The following is a 13586-nucleotide window of genomic DNA, read 5'->3' on the forward strand; positions in this document are numbered from 1 at the left end:
TCAGTGCATGTATATATAGACCACAAAGTGCTCCAGAGTAAAAGGAGCAGTGGGTGGAAGGCGAGATATTATTATCTTCACCTGCTGCTGCCGACCAAAGAAATAAAGAGACAGATGACAGGAAATGAGGACTTCAAAAATAGACACCTTTAATGTCAAAACGTTCGGGGATTAGCGAGAGCACCATACAAGAAACAGAGAAACTCTCATGCTAGTCACCATGTGCTTTGAGTGCATGTTGGAGGAGGAAATATGCTGAGATATCTAAGAAATGTTTCCGTAATTACTCTTTGTGCCCTTGGCAGAAGAGCAAGAGAAAAAAAAAAAAAGACCAAAGAAACTGCAGATACACTGAAACATGAATTGTAAAACCTTGCTTTACATCGTGACAGAGCCTCTGTATCTGGATGATCTGCAGTTCTCTTTCCGCGAGCTGCATGCCCAAATCCTGCCCATGTCTGCCAGCTCACTGCTCTGCCTCCACGAGGCTTTACAAGGCTCTTCTTATGGCTCCATGGGACAGGAATGGCAAAGTTTTTAATGTGAGCCCTCTTTATTAAAAAAAAAGTCTTTCAATATGCAAAATATTTCTTATCATATAGAACTCTAGGTGCTTTACTTAAAACCTCTTAAATATACTAAACATCTAATTTGGCCTTACCTCTGTATTTATGTACATCTGCTAGTAGTTCCCCTGCCCATTGCTACAGTCATATGGCTTTTTGCCAGCTCCGTGTCTTCATTATTAATTCTCTTTTGCAAGTGAAACCCACAGTCTGGGTTGGATTTGAATGGGGTTGTGACAGTGACAGAGAAAGTTGGGCCCAAGGGAGAGGAGTACCAAGGGGTATTTTTCCCCACTGAAACTCAACGCTGGTCCAAAGTCCAGAACTGGCTATATTGAGTCCTAGACAGGTGCCAAGACAACAAGGAAAAATAGCAACGATAGCCTGAAATGTCAGAGACCTGATGCTCCGCAGCTCCCGACACTGGAAATGAGCACATTACTAATCCAGAGAGAGGAGAATACAGTACAAAATGGTTGATTTCTAGGTCAAAAATCTCAAACCTTGGTCACAACACTCCGATAACCAACTTGTTGCCTTGCTTCGCTCTTGCATTGTTTTGGTAGCAGCTGGGTCAAGGGGCCCCAAATCCACCAAACAACATTTTTTTCACTGCTAAAAACTGGGATCCAGGCTTTGAGCCAGTTATTTCTGAATCTGTAAGGTTCCTGAGTAAAAGTCTGCTGCAGTAACACTGGAAGAAAGGTGTAAAGCAAGTTTATGGAAAGGCTTTGAAGGGCAGAGAGGTTTTGTAAATGTGTCTTCACCCTGGGTGTTTCTTTTTCTTTGATACAGCAGCAATGTCCTCATCTTTAGAAAAAAGAAATGCATCCAAATCCAACAGAAAAAATCGTGATCTGCCTTCAGGAGAGGAACCAGGTTCAATTGGTGCTGTACGTGCGAGAACAGTGGATGCAAGCCAGTGTCTCGCAGTCTTTCATCTGCAGCACTCCCCTCTCCAAAGGTCTGGGTCTCTGATTCCTTATTGCCACAGAGACACTTGATCCTAGGTAAGGCAACCCTCTTGATCTGCAAGGCATGGGACTTGAGTCAGCAGCTCTCTCGCGTTACCCCTGTGGACTGGCTCTATGCAATGCCAGCGAGAGTTAAAAGTGCAACAAAACAGCCCAAAGACCAGAGGTGAGGAGGAGGAGGAGGAAAGAAGAAGAGATGTCTGGGCAGCCTGCCCCAGCCTGGAAGATGTGCAGTTTCTCAGCATTGGGAAGGAAGACCCTGGCATCCTCCAGGGCCCCGTGAGCTGCCATGGTGAAGTTGGCATCCCCCGAGGTCACCACATCAAAGACACACGACTGGAAGTAGACATCCTCCACGGGCAACAATTCCTTGCAGAGTGCCCGGGCCATCTCAGTTGCCATGCGGCTGCGGCAGCACTCGCTGCGGGAGATGCGCTGACTGCGGGGGCAGCCTCCCACGCAGAGCTGCAGGTCTTGCTCCTCCGTGAAGGCGCGTGCCACCTCCTCGGCTGCCCGGATGGAGAAGGAGAGCTGACGGCCGGCCTGACGGACAGCGATGGTGGTGCCGATGTACTCCGCCTGGATTTCTACATGCTGCCCGGGACTGCGCTCCCGGATAACCAAGCTGCTCCCACCCGGCCTCTCACCCCCGTTCACCGAGCCATCCTCAAAGGCTGCTGGGAGGTTGTCTATCTCAGCCTGGTAGACCTTCTGGTCGATGCATTCCTTCATGTTCTTGAAGATGATGGTGAGCTGCAGAGGGAAGATCAAAGGGGGTTTGATCTCACTTGCCAGGTGTGAGAGTGGCAGCCATGTCCCCACCCCAAGTACCAGCTATCTAGGGGAGGGCAAAGCAGATTGCACACGTCTGCCTCACCGATGCATTCCCCCTCTGCCCCAAACCATCTCTCCCACATTGCTGCAGTCCTTTTGGGAAAGCAGCACCTTCCCTGCTTTCTTTAATACCATGTAAGCAACTGAAAACTGAGATGGAGCCAAGCCTGGCTGGGCTGCATGCAGGTAACCCGTGAACCACACAGTAACCCATCCCCAGGCAGCAATGGGAGCATTTGCAAGCCTCTCTGGTCCCCTCAGGGACCTTCATCCCACTTGTTCCTGCAGACGTTCATTCCTGATCCCATGTGGGTTTAGCTGAAGTTATTGCTGCCCTCCCCAGATATTTTAGGGAGTACCCTAAGCCGTTGCTGCATCCCAGAGGTGTATGGCTTTGCTGCCAAGCCCTATGCATGAGTGTTACCTTGCTAGTGACCGTAGCGTTGGACCCCTTTGCCACCGGAGAGCTGGTTGCTTGCACAAACAAGTAGTCATTGTCCAAGAGAGGCCAGGACCCCTCCACTCGGCAAGTGTGGAAGTCATCATGGAAAGTGCGGATATGGGGGTCACCGAAAGCTGCGCAGTGCTGGTAGCTGGGGGGCTGGCCATGCTTGTAGAGAAAACTCTTCTCGTAGTTGCAGATATCGAGAGACTCAAAGCCCTGATGGTTGGGGGCCGGGGGCCGGGGTCGGGGCGGTGATGTGGGACCCTCCTTGGAGCAGTTGTTTTGGATCATGAGGTCCTCGATGCCGTGGACGGCGGAGTGGTAGGCCAGGTCGCCCCGGCACGTGCGAGCCGTCTTGCGGGTGCAGTGGGAGTAGGAGCGGAGAGCGTTGCAGTACGCTGCGTTCCTGTTGGAGCCACGTAGGTTGAGGGTGGCAGCCACGTACTCAGAATTGCAGCGCAGGATCTTGCACTGGGAAGAAACTGGGAGAGACGGGATGGCTCAGGGCATCCCGGTAGAGCTGTAGGGGTGGGGAAGGGCAGCCCCTTCTCCTCCCACCACCTCCCATCATCTGGACCACTCCAGATCTCATGATGGAGACAGTTTCTGGAAGCATTTATCTCCCTGTTTTAACAAACTCAGTGGCCGGTTTAAATGACCTGCTTCTCATGTGCCTGAGGGGAATGAATCCAGGGTTGCCTGCTGCAGAAGCAGGCTGGAGCCCAGCGCAGAGGACAGTGTGTGGGAAGTCATGGGAACAAAGGGGTGTCCTGAAGCAACTGGGATGTGAGATCGTACCTGGGGCAGGAGCGTGGCCAAGAGCCAGGGCAGCAGTTGTGACTGTGGCCCTAGGATGTGGCTCAGACGGAGATTCTTCACCCCAGGGCTTGCCAGGGGACAAACAGGAATTTCTGAGCTGGGAAACCCCTTCTTCCCATTTCAACCTTGGCTGGGCCATGCAATCGCTCTTTCACAAGAGGCTTGACTGCCTGCACCCCTCAAACGTGATTTCTCCATGCTGCAGAAGGCAGTGTCATGTACCACAGCTCCAGGAGAGCTAAAGAACTCACTCTAGCAGGGATGATTTAGCTCATTAAGCAGAGGAGTTATAAGGGATAGCTGCCCTTGCAGTAGATGAACATAAACTGGGTTGGGCAAGGTGCTGGGAAGTGAATTTAGGTGTTGCAGGATGTGGGTCTCAGTCCCCCTAGCAGAGTGCTTGGGATGCAGGAAGGAAAGTGAGGGACCGAGTGATGGGTATGGCTGGTGCCTTTTACTAGAAGACCTTGGACTTTGGCTAGTCCCGGTACCCTGTTGTCCCTGTCTTATCTTGGGAGGTAATAGAGACTTTAAGGGCTTTCCCAGGGAAAGTGCCTGCTGCAGGAGAGCGGGGGGATGCTCTTGTTGCGGAGGCTACCCTGGTAGGGGCAGGTGATGTTGGTGAGAATGCTGCCTGCCCTTCCCTCTGGCTGTGGTGGGCCAAGGGCACTCTGATACTGCCTGAGCCTTACGGCTGCCATGAGAGGAGCTTCTGCTTGCTCCAGTTACGTCCCAGGAGCTTGTACCCTCCCTGCACCCTGGGGCTGCAGCTCCCACGGATATCCTTGCCAGGGATGTGTCTCTGGCATGGCTCTGCCCATGCAGTTCCTTACCATGCCTGCAGAACAGGAGGAGGAAGAGAGCTCGAAGGAAGAAGCTGGGGTTTTCTAGCTGCCCTGGGCTCTCACTGCAGGCAGGTTTCCCCATTCCAGTCCATGCAGAGCCTGGGAAGTTGCTCACCCGCTGGCTTGTCTCAGCTTCATTCAGCAGGTCCCCTAGAAGGAAAGCAGAGGTGGGATCTGAGAGGTGCCACTAAATGTGAGCTGCTGCAGGTATGGAGCTGCCAGCATCCAGGCAGCTGCCAAACATGGCCCTGCAGGGCTTGGCTGCACTACTGGCTGTCGGGGGGGAGGCAAGCTTTTGAGCAAAATCCCGGAGGGTTTGGGTTTTTCACTGCTTTCAACCACTGCAGCTCTCATCTTCCACCCTGAGGCAGCTGTGCTGTGTAGTTCAGTGTGTCAAAAAGTTAAAGCTTCCAGCTGCCCTTGGAGAGGATCAGTGAGCTCCAGGGGCTTGGAGAAACTGCACAGCAGGGATGTGAGCAGCCAATGAGTGCAGAGAAGACCCAAAGTGTCCTACATGTTGGGTGCAGTGTGGGCTGCCTCTGGCCTGCTGCTGCCCCCACCAAAATGAAGGTTTGGAGCACAGCATCCAAGGGGATAGGAGTTGAAAAGCCAAATTATAAGTGCGACTGTCATGACGTCCACAGCCAGCACCACTGGGTGATAACAGCACCTCCTGCTCCCTCAAAAAACCTGTGTCCAGGTTCCTCTCAAAGCTGGGAAACATGCTTTCAGCCACACTCCACCTTTCCCCCTTGCTGCACCAGCTCTGGCTGCTCCCTGGGTGCTGGGGGCTTGAGCTGGCTGGAGGGGGAGTGCAAGAAGCTGCACACATCCAGACAGTGGGCTGCAGCAGGAGGAAGTGTAGCCACGGAAAAGATTTAACTTCCGTTGTTCTTCATCAGTGCTGGGGATTTGAGTCCTTGGTGGCTTATTTTAACAGCCAGTTATTAGTCACTTGTTAGTCAAATAGCCTTTTGCAAAGGTCCTTTTGAAACTGCTGTATGTGAAATCAGTATTTATTTTTTTCTCCCCTTTAGCTTGTGTGAGGTGCTGGTTGCCAGAGGCTGACACTCATGGTGATGTGCCTGTGCCTGATACCCTGGGCAGCCCAAGGAGTCGATATTACTGACACTGTGATTGCTAGTAAGTGTAAACTGCGACTGTGGGGGAGAAGAGGTGGAATTCTCATCTTTTTCTCAGAAAAGGAGAAATCACAGCTCTACCAGCTCTGTCTAGCACCTTTCAGCTCCCTTTGCCATGGCTGCAGCTGTCGAACAACCGCCATTAGCTGTACTGGCTGGCATGGTGACATAGCTGAATGCTGGCGGCCCCCCGTTCCTCTGCCAGCTGGATTAATGGCTAACAGGGCAGATGTCTGGAGTGAAAACATGCTTCAGACCTGCTGGCAATGCTCTGACCACCAGCTGCTCTTGGCAGTGAGGACAAGCTGAGCTGACCATGCTGGAAGGGGGAGAGTGGTCTCTGCAGCCCTGGGGCATGGGGACACGAGACCCAGTACTGGGAATTGGGAACTAGGCTCGTGTTGGATGTATACTGGTGAGCAAGGTAAAAGCAGACTGACTGTCTGCTCCGATCCTCCTCTGATGCCTGGCAATTGCTCTGTCATGTCCCACCCTACCTGGTCTGACCATGTTTGACCAGGCTGAGCATCTTTCTTGGGGCTTACAGGAGCTAGTGACCCCTCAGCACTACCCCCCCCAATCCCCTGGAGGTGATGACGCGGAGGTGACCTGTCCCTGGCGCAATGCTTAGCAGATAAACAGCTGGTTAATGTGTAGCAGAGAAGTGTGGCTATGGCAGGGGCAAGGAGAGGCCCTGCCATGGGTCCTGCAGGCAGCAGGACTTTCTTTGGGATGTCCTGACCCCAGTGGCATTAGGAGAAAGGCAGTAGCAGCAGTTAGAGATGCTCCACAAGCCCAACGTGATGCCATCTGTGCGGGGAGATGGATGGTTTCTGGCTGTGCCAGGCAGGGCAGCGAGGGGTACTTGGGCGCCCCAGTTCTCCCTCTGTTTGGGGCCACCTGCCCATGGGACCGGACCCTGGAGCACCCATGGGTGCCAGTGCTGATGTCCTGTGCCTCGGACCCTCATCCTTGCTTTGCTGCAGCCCCACTCACCTGCATCAGCCTCTTCTGGAGATGAGCTGGCTCCCAGTGCAGGGAGCTCCTTGCCTGGCAGACACATGGGCTGGCTTGTCCTTGTCACCCAGCTCTACCCCAAGTGACACTCAGAGAAATCCATGGGATGACAGCTGGGAAAATGCCAACCTCAGTCCTGGGCACTTCCATGGCCTCGCAGCCAGATAAAATCCAGGGTGCTAGTGGGGAAAGCCTGGCCAGGGGCACGGGGAGCAGACCCCACCACAGGGCACCGCGGTCCCTGCTCTTCCTCCCCAGCTACCTTTGCTCTGTCCTCTTCTCCCTGCAGGGCAGAGGATGGGTGTTGAAATAGATCTGCCTAAATTTAGATAGGCTAAATCCCAGCCAAGAACAACAAGCAGAGGGGGCAGAGAGAGATGGTGTGCGGCAAGGGCGGGGGGCAGAGGAGCTTGAGGAGGAGGTAGGAGGCCCCAGACCCCCTGGCTGGGTGATGCTACTTGGTGGTGTGGGGTCACGTCACTTGTGGAGTGCAGCACAGGCTGCAGGAGCTGGCTTTCCTGGAGCTACCTGGTTTTCCTTCCTTGGGTGATATTGCAACCACCTGCCTGTACCCCTGTGGAGTGAGTCCCCATGGAAAAGCACTGTGCTTTTCCCCGTGGGGTGTAACCCCACAGGGAATACTTTTTCAGCTGTATCTCTCATAGCTTCCCCTCCTGGGGCACAGCTGAGTCCTGAACGCAAACACGGCATGGGCCAAAGGTGGCCTGTGTCCCCTGGGGTCGATGAACGCTGGGCCGTGCTGGCTGGGTTCCGGAAAGCCCACCTGCAAGGGCTTGGGTGCAGAGAGCAGCTGTGCAAACCCCTGTCCCTGCGGGGAGGAGAAGTGGTGGGGAAATGGCCAGGTCAGGCTTTTGCAGGGGTGGCCTGTCCATTTAGGATCCCTGGCAGTTATAGCTGGAGGGCAAGGATTGAAAGCAGGTCCCGTAGTGCTCCCAGCACCCACAAACCCCTTTGGAAACCCATTCAGAAAAGCCTCCTGCCTCCTAAACCAAATTCCTGCTGTTTTCCAGGTCTTGCTCCTCACAGCAGGGACCGAAGCCTCCCAGACCCACAGTGCCCTTGACACCTTCGCACCAGGAGACTCATGGTTACCTGAGCCCAGGAGAGCAGATGGAACTTAACCAAATCCCCCCAGGTACCGCCATGCCCCTCCTGGGGGAATCGCTCCCGATTTCTGCAGTGCATCTTGAGACCAGTTTGGTTTGTTTAGGGATGGGAGGGAAAGGGGTTTCCCCCTCTGACCCTCTCCTCTTCTGCTCTGACCCTGGCACAAGCTCTCCAGCTGCATGAACCAAGCAGCCAGCACTGGTGTGGGTCATGGCAGCTGCTGAACTGCTCTTCACCCAGGGAATTGGGGAGAAAAGGAGGGATCACGGCTGCTTACTGCAGAACAAGCTTTAATCTATAGCCAGACTCTTGTTTTAAGTGTAACAGTACATCTTGGGCGCAATGGATAGAAGAAAGGAAAACAAAGAATAAATACCAGCTTGGGTTCAAATCCCAGCTGGGATTTACATCAGCAGCTACTGGAGGAGGAAGGTTTTAGATGCCCGTTTTGGGGGTTTTTTTTGCTCCTGGGGTGCATGGAGGCTTTGCAGCTATTTTCCCTGCCCAGTATTTATGCACTGGCTCTCTGTTACCTGGTAACAAGGGATAACCAGGGAGTGGAAAAAATGTTGTTTAAAAAATAAGACCCATATCTCAGTGTAGCCTCCCAAGGTCCACCCTGGCCATGCCTTGGACGCCTGGTATTCTCCCCATCTGCTGCTGTAGGTTTCCCCACAGCAAGCCCCCGGCGCGGGCAGGCACAGACACCCACCGAGGGAATCGGTTACACGCAGGGTAGGAGCAGGGGTGGGCAGGTGGGAATTCTTCTGGAACAGCAGACGGTACCATCTGGGCTTGTCGAGAGCAGAGGCCTCTCGGCATCCCACCCACCCGCTTCATTTGGACAGGGGAGGGGAAACTTGGAATAGCGAAACCAAACTGGGATATCCAGGTTGCTGCAGCCCGGAGGCCAGATTGTGGGGCTTTCCTCACAGCCCTGAGACTCAGTGTTATGGGTGCACGTCCCTGGCGATGTGCTGGATCCCAGCCACACAATGAAACAGGGCCATCCGTTGCTTTAACGCCATCAGTGCACAGCAGCTCTCCAAGCTGGGGGCTGCAGGCATATGTTGGACTGAGGAGGCTGGGAATCTCTCCCAAGCTGACAGAGAGTCACGGTACCAAGACAAAAGCATCTGTGATCAAACTGCTTCCAAAAGCCAACTCCCCCCTCCTTCCCACCAGCAAAATCAGCTGGAGATCTAGGAGGCACAAAGCACTGGATCCTGCCGCTGAGGGGGCTGCAGAGCAGCTGGCCTCACCCAGATCCTCCTGCCCAAAAAGATGAGGCTTTCCCAAGCACTGCAACACCCCAGGAGAGGGGAAGAGACCTTGATCGTTGGTGCAGAGCAGGTAGTATGCAGTTCTGCCTGTGAGCATCACCCACATGGATTGTTGTCTGGAGCAATGCCATCCCTCCAAAGGTTGGAACAGCATGGTCACAGCTCAGCTCCAGCCCCTATCTAGCCCAATCACTAACACAATGAATTTAGCAAGAGTTTGGTTTAACCCGAGTGCTTTGGAGATTTAATTTGCTGAGGGAGACCAGCCCCAGCTTGGTTCTGAGCTGGCATCAGCCCTGTCTGCAAACCCAGTGCTGCCAGGAGCCCTGGTCCGAGCCAAGGTGGATTTGCACCCAAAATGGCCTGTGTGGATGGGGAAACATGGCAAAACATACCTAAAGAGGCATCAGGAGCTTGTCTGCCTCCATCAGAGCTGTGGACAAGAGCAAACCCTCCTGCCACCCACCAGCATTGCAAGGTGAGAGCGTACAGCCTGTGCATAGCACATCCACGCTGCTCCTGAACGCGGCTCGTTTAAGCCACTGTCCTGGAGAGCTCCACCAGCCTTTCCTGAGCATCCCTGGACAAGTGGGATCAGCCAGGCTCCTCAGGTTGGAGGCAGGGGATGAGCCAAGCTGTGAACGTCATCCCTGCGCTCCCTGGACCACAGCACAGCAGCCAGCATCCCCTGGGAGATGCAGGAGAAAGCTGAGCCAAGCTGCAGGGCTGGGATCGGAGTCGGAAGAGGGGCCTGGGGAAGGCAGGATTTGCTGGAGAGTTGGAAGAGAGGATCTCGCTTCTCTCCAGGTACAGATGCAGCAGCGGACGGGTTGTTTGCACAGTGCCTGCTCGAACTCAAAGCATCCACCCTTCTTTCCACAACGTGCTTGGCATGAAACTCCCATCCCTCCCTCCCCAAACCTGTGCCGAGGATCCCAGTGCTCCACTTACCCCAGCAAATGCCACTCTGACCAGCCACAGGACAGGCCACTGAATGCCCCCAGACCTTCCAGACGTGAGTCCTGGTACCCGGCGTGGGTTTGGCTCCAGGCAGGAGTGAGGAGGGAATCACGGCTGTTAACGCCCTGGGCTCAGTGCAGAGGGAGCAGAAAACAGCTGAACTTTACGACAGCCCGATCCGTCACCGCGAGCTGGAGGAGAGGGGGCTAAGTCGATGCTTTAAAAATAGCCAGTAGTATTTTTGATCCCGAAAGCCAGATTCCAGTGGGGAGGGGAAGGGAAAAGGAGGGAGAGCCAAAGGCTTCCCAACTGCGCACTTCAAATCTGTGGGCAGAGCGAACTGCACGCGAGATGGACATGGGGTCCTGGCTGGATCACTCAGAGCTGCTGATCTCACGGGTTTCTCCAAGCTCTGGGAAAAACGAGCAGGTTGGGAATGCAAAGAACTGCTGGAAATTCAAGGCAGGCTCTTCTTTCAGCAGCACCTGCCTCCTTGAGCATGGGAGCACCCGGCCTGGGTGCCTTCCCCTGCCACAGCAGGGCTGGGAGTGAAGAACCTGTGCCTGCAAGCAACTGCTCTTCTCCCAGCTCTGCAAGGAAGGAGATGGAAAAACCGATGAAGATGCAAGTCTGGAGTCAAATTAAACTCTTCCTCCAGATTTCTCCAGCCCAGAGCTTTCCCTCTCCCTTGCTTGGAGAGCTCAGGAGGTCCCGGAGAAGGGCAGGTGCTGGGAGGACCAGAAATCTCAGTGCTACCTCTGGAGAGGGAAGATCTTGAGAAGATCGGGGAAGAATCAAGGAGCTGCATCCTTTAACCACCTCGCTTGAAGGTATAACCCAGGTCCCATGGTCCTCTCCACCATGGTACAGCACATCCACATGGGGCTGGCATCCCTCAGCTGCCTCCGGAGCAAAACCGTCCATCCCACTCCCCTGGATGCTGCATGGAGACGCTCCTGAGATGCTGACATGCAGATAAATCACCAGCCCCAAGCACCTGCTCCAAGGCTGGGCAGCTGCAGGGCCGGGAAGCACTGAGGCTAAAAAAAGATGGGAGCAGATGGGGCTGGACGCAGCCACTGCTTTGCAGAGGAACCAGGAGTTGTCCCCTGCCCTGTTCAGTCTCTGCCGAATGCCAGCCCCGTGAGTGATGGTGGCAGTGCCCAGCGCACGCAGCTGGGGTGCTGGGGACTACCAGCAAGCTCAGGCGTGCCTCAGTTTCCCCATCAGCTAAAATGCAGCGTCCTGGTGTCCACGTAGAGTGGTGGGAGAGGAAGGTCTGGGCTCTGCGTGGCTTCAGTGCAAGGTTGTCACTGGGTGCGTATGGACCCTCCGGACACTGGTGAGAGCCCAGCCCCCCCTACCCTCGACCCCCAGCCCCACCGAGTGCAGGATGCGGCCGGGAGCTTGGAGCTGCCGGGGGGGGGGGAGGGGGGCTTTGGGGACGCGGGGACAGCAGGCGAGCGGGGACACGGTACCACGAGGTGGCAGCAGCTCTTTGCGAGTGGCAGTGGGGCTTGCGAGGAGGAGGAGGGGGCTGCCAGGGCCATCCCTGCCTGCCCCGGCCCCCTTCCCCTGCCTGCTCTGCTGCCCACCTGCCTGAAAGGAGGGGAGGAAAGGTGGCCTGGGGGTTGCGGGACGGAGAGGTCCCAAGCTCAGCGTCAGAGCCGTCCGGGGAGCAGTGGGTTTGATGTCCAAAGGACATCAAAGGACCCTCGGTTTCCACTCTGTGCCTCAGTTTCCCCACTCCTGCTTTCACATCACCCAGGGGGTCCCCCAGGCTGAGCTCGCTCCATCATGCTGCGGCCCATCTAACAGGTCAAACGAGAGCAAGGCACTTGGAAAAAACAACCCCAGGTGTCCCTTGGAGAGTTCTCCCACCTCCCCCCCAAACCCTGGGGCACCCACGTTGCCTCACCGAGCTCCCTCACCAGCTCTGAGATGGCGGCAAATTTGGGCTTCCTCTACCCTCCAGCTGGGAACTATTGCTTCCACAGCTGTGAGATGGAGAGGCTTTGGCTTGGCACAGATGAATTAGTAAAGAGCTGGGGAATCACTTCTATGGGTTTGCTCCCATAAATGGGAATAACACCCTTTCCCAGGAGTCACCCTGTCCATCCCCAGGCCTCCAAAATGCTCCGGCGGGGGATTTTAAATGACCTTTTTGTTGCCTTTAGCAGAGGTCTGGGGAGAAGATGGGCTGGAGAGGGGGGACACCTTCAGGGAATGATTTTTCCTTGCTCCCAAGCAGAAGGAAATGAACTCCCAGCTGAGCTCCTGCCGGTGCCAGCTCAGCCCAAGAATACCTGGAAATGGTTGGGTTCCAAAGGGGGAAAAACTAATCTTCAATTTATGGGCTTCTTTACACAGGGAAATAGAGAAATATCCCTCGCAATATGTGGGGGATTGGAAAACAGAGTAAATCAGCCAGAGACTTTTCAAATTTGGTGTAATTGTGTGGCTGTGACACAGGAGTCAAGAGGCCTTCCTGCCCAAGAGTGGGGGGGGGCTGGCTGGGAAGAGTGGAAGAAATCGGGGGGTTCCGGGTGCTCCCACTGACCTGTTGAACTTCACTTTGCAAACCAGGTTCCTGCCAAGGCAACCAAAACCCTTGGCCAGGCTCACCGGCAGGAGCGATCTGACATGGCTGCCTCACTGGGAGATGCTCCTGCAGCTTTCGCAACCTCCTGTCCCCTCCCAGGTAATGTGGGGACTGCAGCAAAGGCCATGGGGGAAAAACACGGCCCCACACACGTTGCAGATGCCTGCAGCACGGACCTCGCTCCTGCTAAACCTTCGTCACATGGGTTCAACTTCATGGCTGCAGTGGAGGTGCTGCTCTCCATCACCCACCTTGCAGCATCCATCACCTGGCCGTTTTGAAGGGGGGGGGGGGTTGTCCAAACCAAAGTCCTCGAGGTTTCTGTTCCATGTTAGCAGATTAAAAGCCCTGTCTCTCTTGCAGACATGTCTAAAGGGAAAATGTCTCTTGGGCTTGAACCTGCTTCACCCTTGCAGGGGTTTGCAATTTGCTGTAAAAATCAGGCAGGGTGTCTCGGGTGGCTTCCTTTGTGACACCGGAGCTCACCAGCAGCAAACAGGGCTCCGAATCCAGCCCGTAGCACTGAAAGGCGTGAATCCCTGGAGATTAGAGGGTTGGGTTTTGGTGGGGTTTTTTTTTGTTTTGTTTTGTTTTTTTGTTTTTCCACAATGCCATTCAGGGCCTGGAAAGGCTGTCCCTGTCACCTCGACCCAGTCCAGCTCTCCAGCACGGCTATGCAAATTGATCAGTGCTTTTGCAGGCAACATTAGAACTCGGATGAGCAGGAGCTCCCCGGGGGGTAAGACACTGGCTGGGGGTTTGTGGGGCTATTTTAAGTGAGGTAAAATGAGGGAGGGATGGTTAATTGATTTCTGTGATTAACTAAGAGTTTGTCAGCGCAATAGTCTTGGGTTTACTCTCCTTGGTTTTTGCAGTGGGGAATTATTTATTTTTAAACAGTGGTTGGGGAGGGAGTGTTTCTTTTTCTGTCCCTGAATATTTCCAGCAAGAAAGTCATTAATCTCTAGCTG

The 13586-nt window shown here is 54.6% G+C and overlaps 1 protein-coding gene and 1 long non-coding RNA gene across 2 annotated transcripts; one reads left to right on the plus strand and one right to left on the minus strand.

The window, feature by feature from the left end:
* Positions 1–1369: 1369 nt before the first annotated feature.
* On the minus strand, positions 1370–4565 carry HFE2 (hemochromatosis type 2 (juvenile)). Its single transcript, XM_010565543.1, has 3 exons — positions 4472–4565; positions 2799–3301; positions 1370–2293 (listed from the first exon to the last, which is right to left on the minus strand). The coding sequence occupies exons 1-3, from the start codon at positions 4563–4565 to the stop codon at positions 1673–1675; spliced, it is 1218 nt and encodes a 405-aa protein (XP_010563845.1). The 3' UTR covers positions 1370–1672.
* On the plus strand, positions 2200–13118 carry LOC104830545. The gene is made up of 4 exons (XR_774225.1): positions 2200–2288; positions 5521–5626; positions 7674–7798; positions 12600–13118. It is a non-coding gene; the product is annotated as an uncharacterized LOC104830545 (long non-coding RNA).
* The last annotated feature ends 468 nt before the right edge of the window (positions 13119–13586 follow it).

Source organism: Haliaeetus leucocephalus, unplaced genomic scaffold, assembly GCF_000737465.1.
Source record: "Haliaeetus leucocephalus isolate CR32 unplaced genomic scaffold, Haliaeetus_leucocephalus-4.0 Scaffold193, whole genome shotgun sequence".
Taxonomy (NCBI): Eukaryota; Metazoa; Chordata; class Aves; order Accipitriformes; family Accipitridae; genus Haliaeetus; species Haliaeetus leucocephalus.

Coding starts and splice junctions, on each gene's coding strand:
- HFE2 (XM_010565543.1), bottom strand. CDS start 4,565: ATGGGGAAACCTGCCTGCAGTGAGAGCCCAGGGCAGCTAGAAAACCCC. Junction 3,302..4,471: donor CCTCCTGTTCTGCAGGCATG/GTAAGGAACTGC, acceptor CGTCTCTCCCAG/TTTCTTCCCAGTGCAAGATC. Junction 2,294..2,798: donor ACGCTACGGTCACTAGCAAG/GTAACACTCATG, acceptor TTCCCTCTGCAG/CTCACCATCATCTTCAAGAA.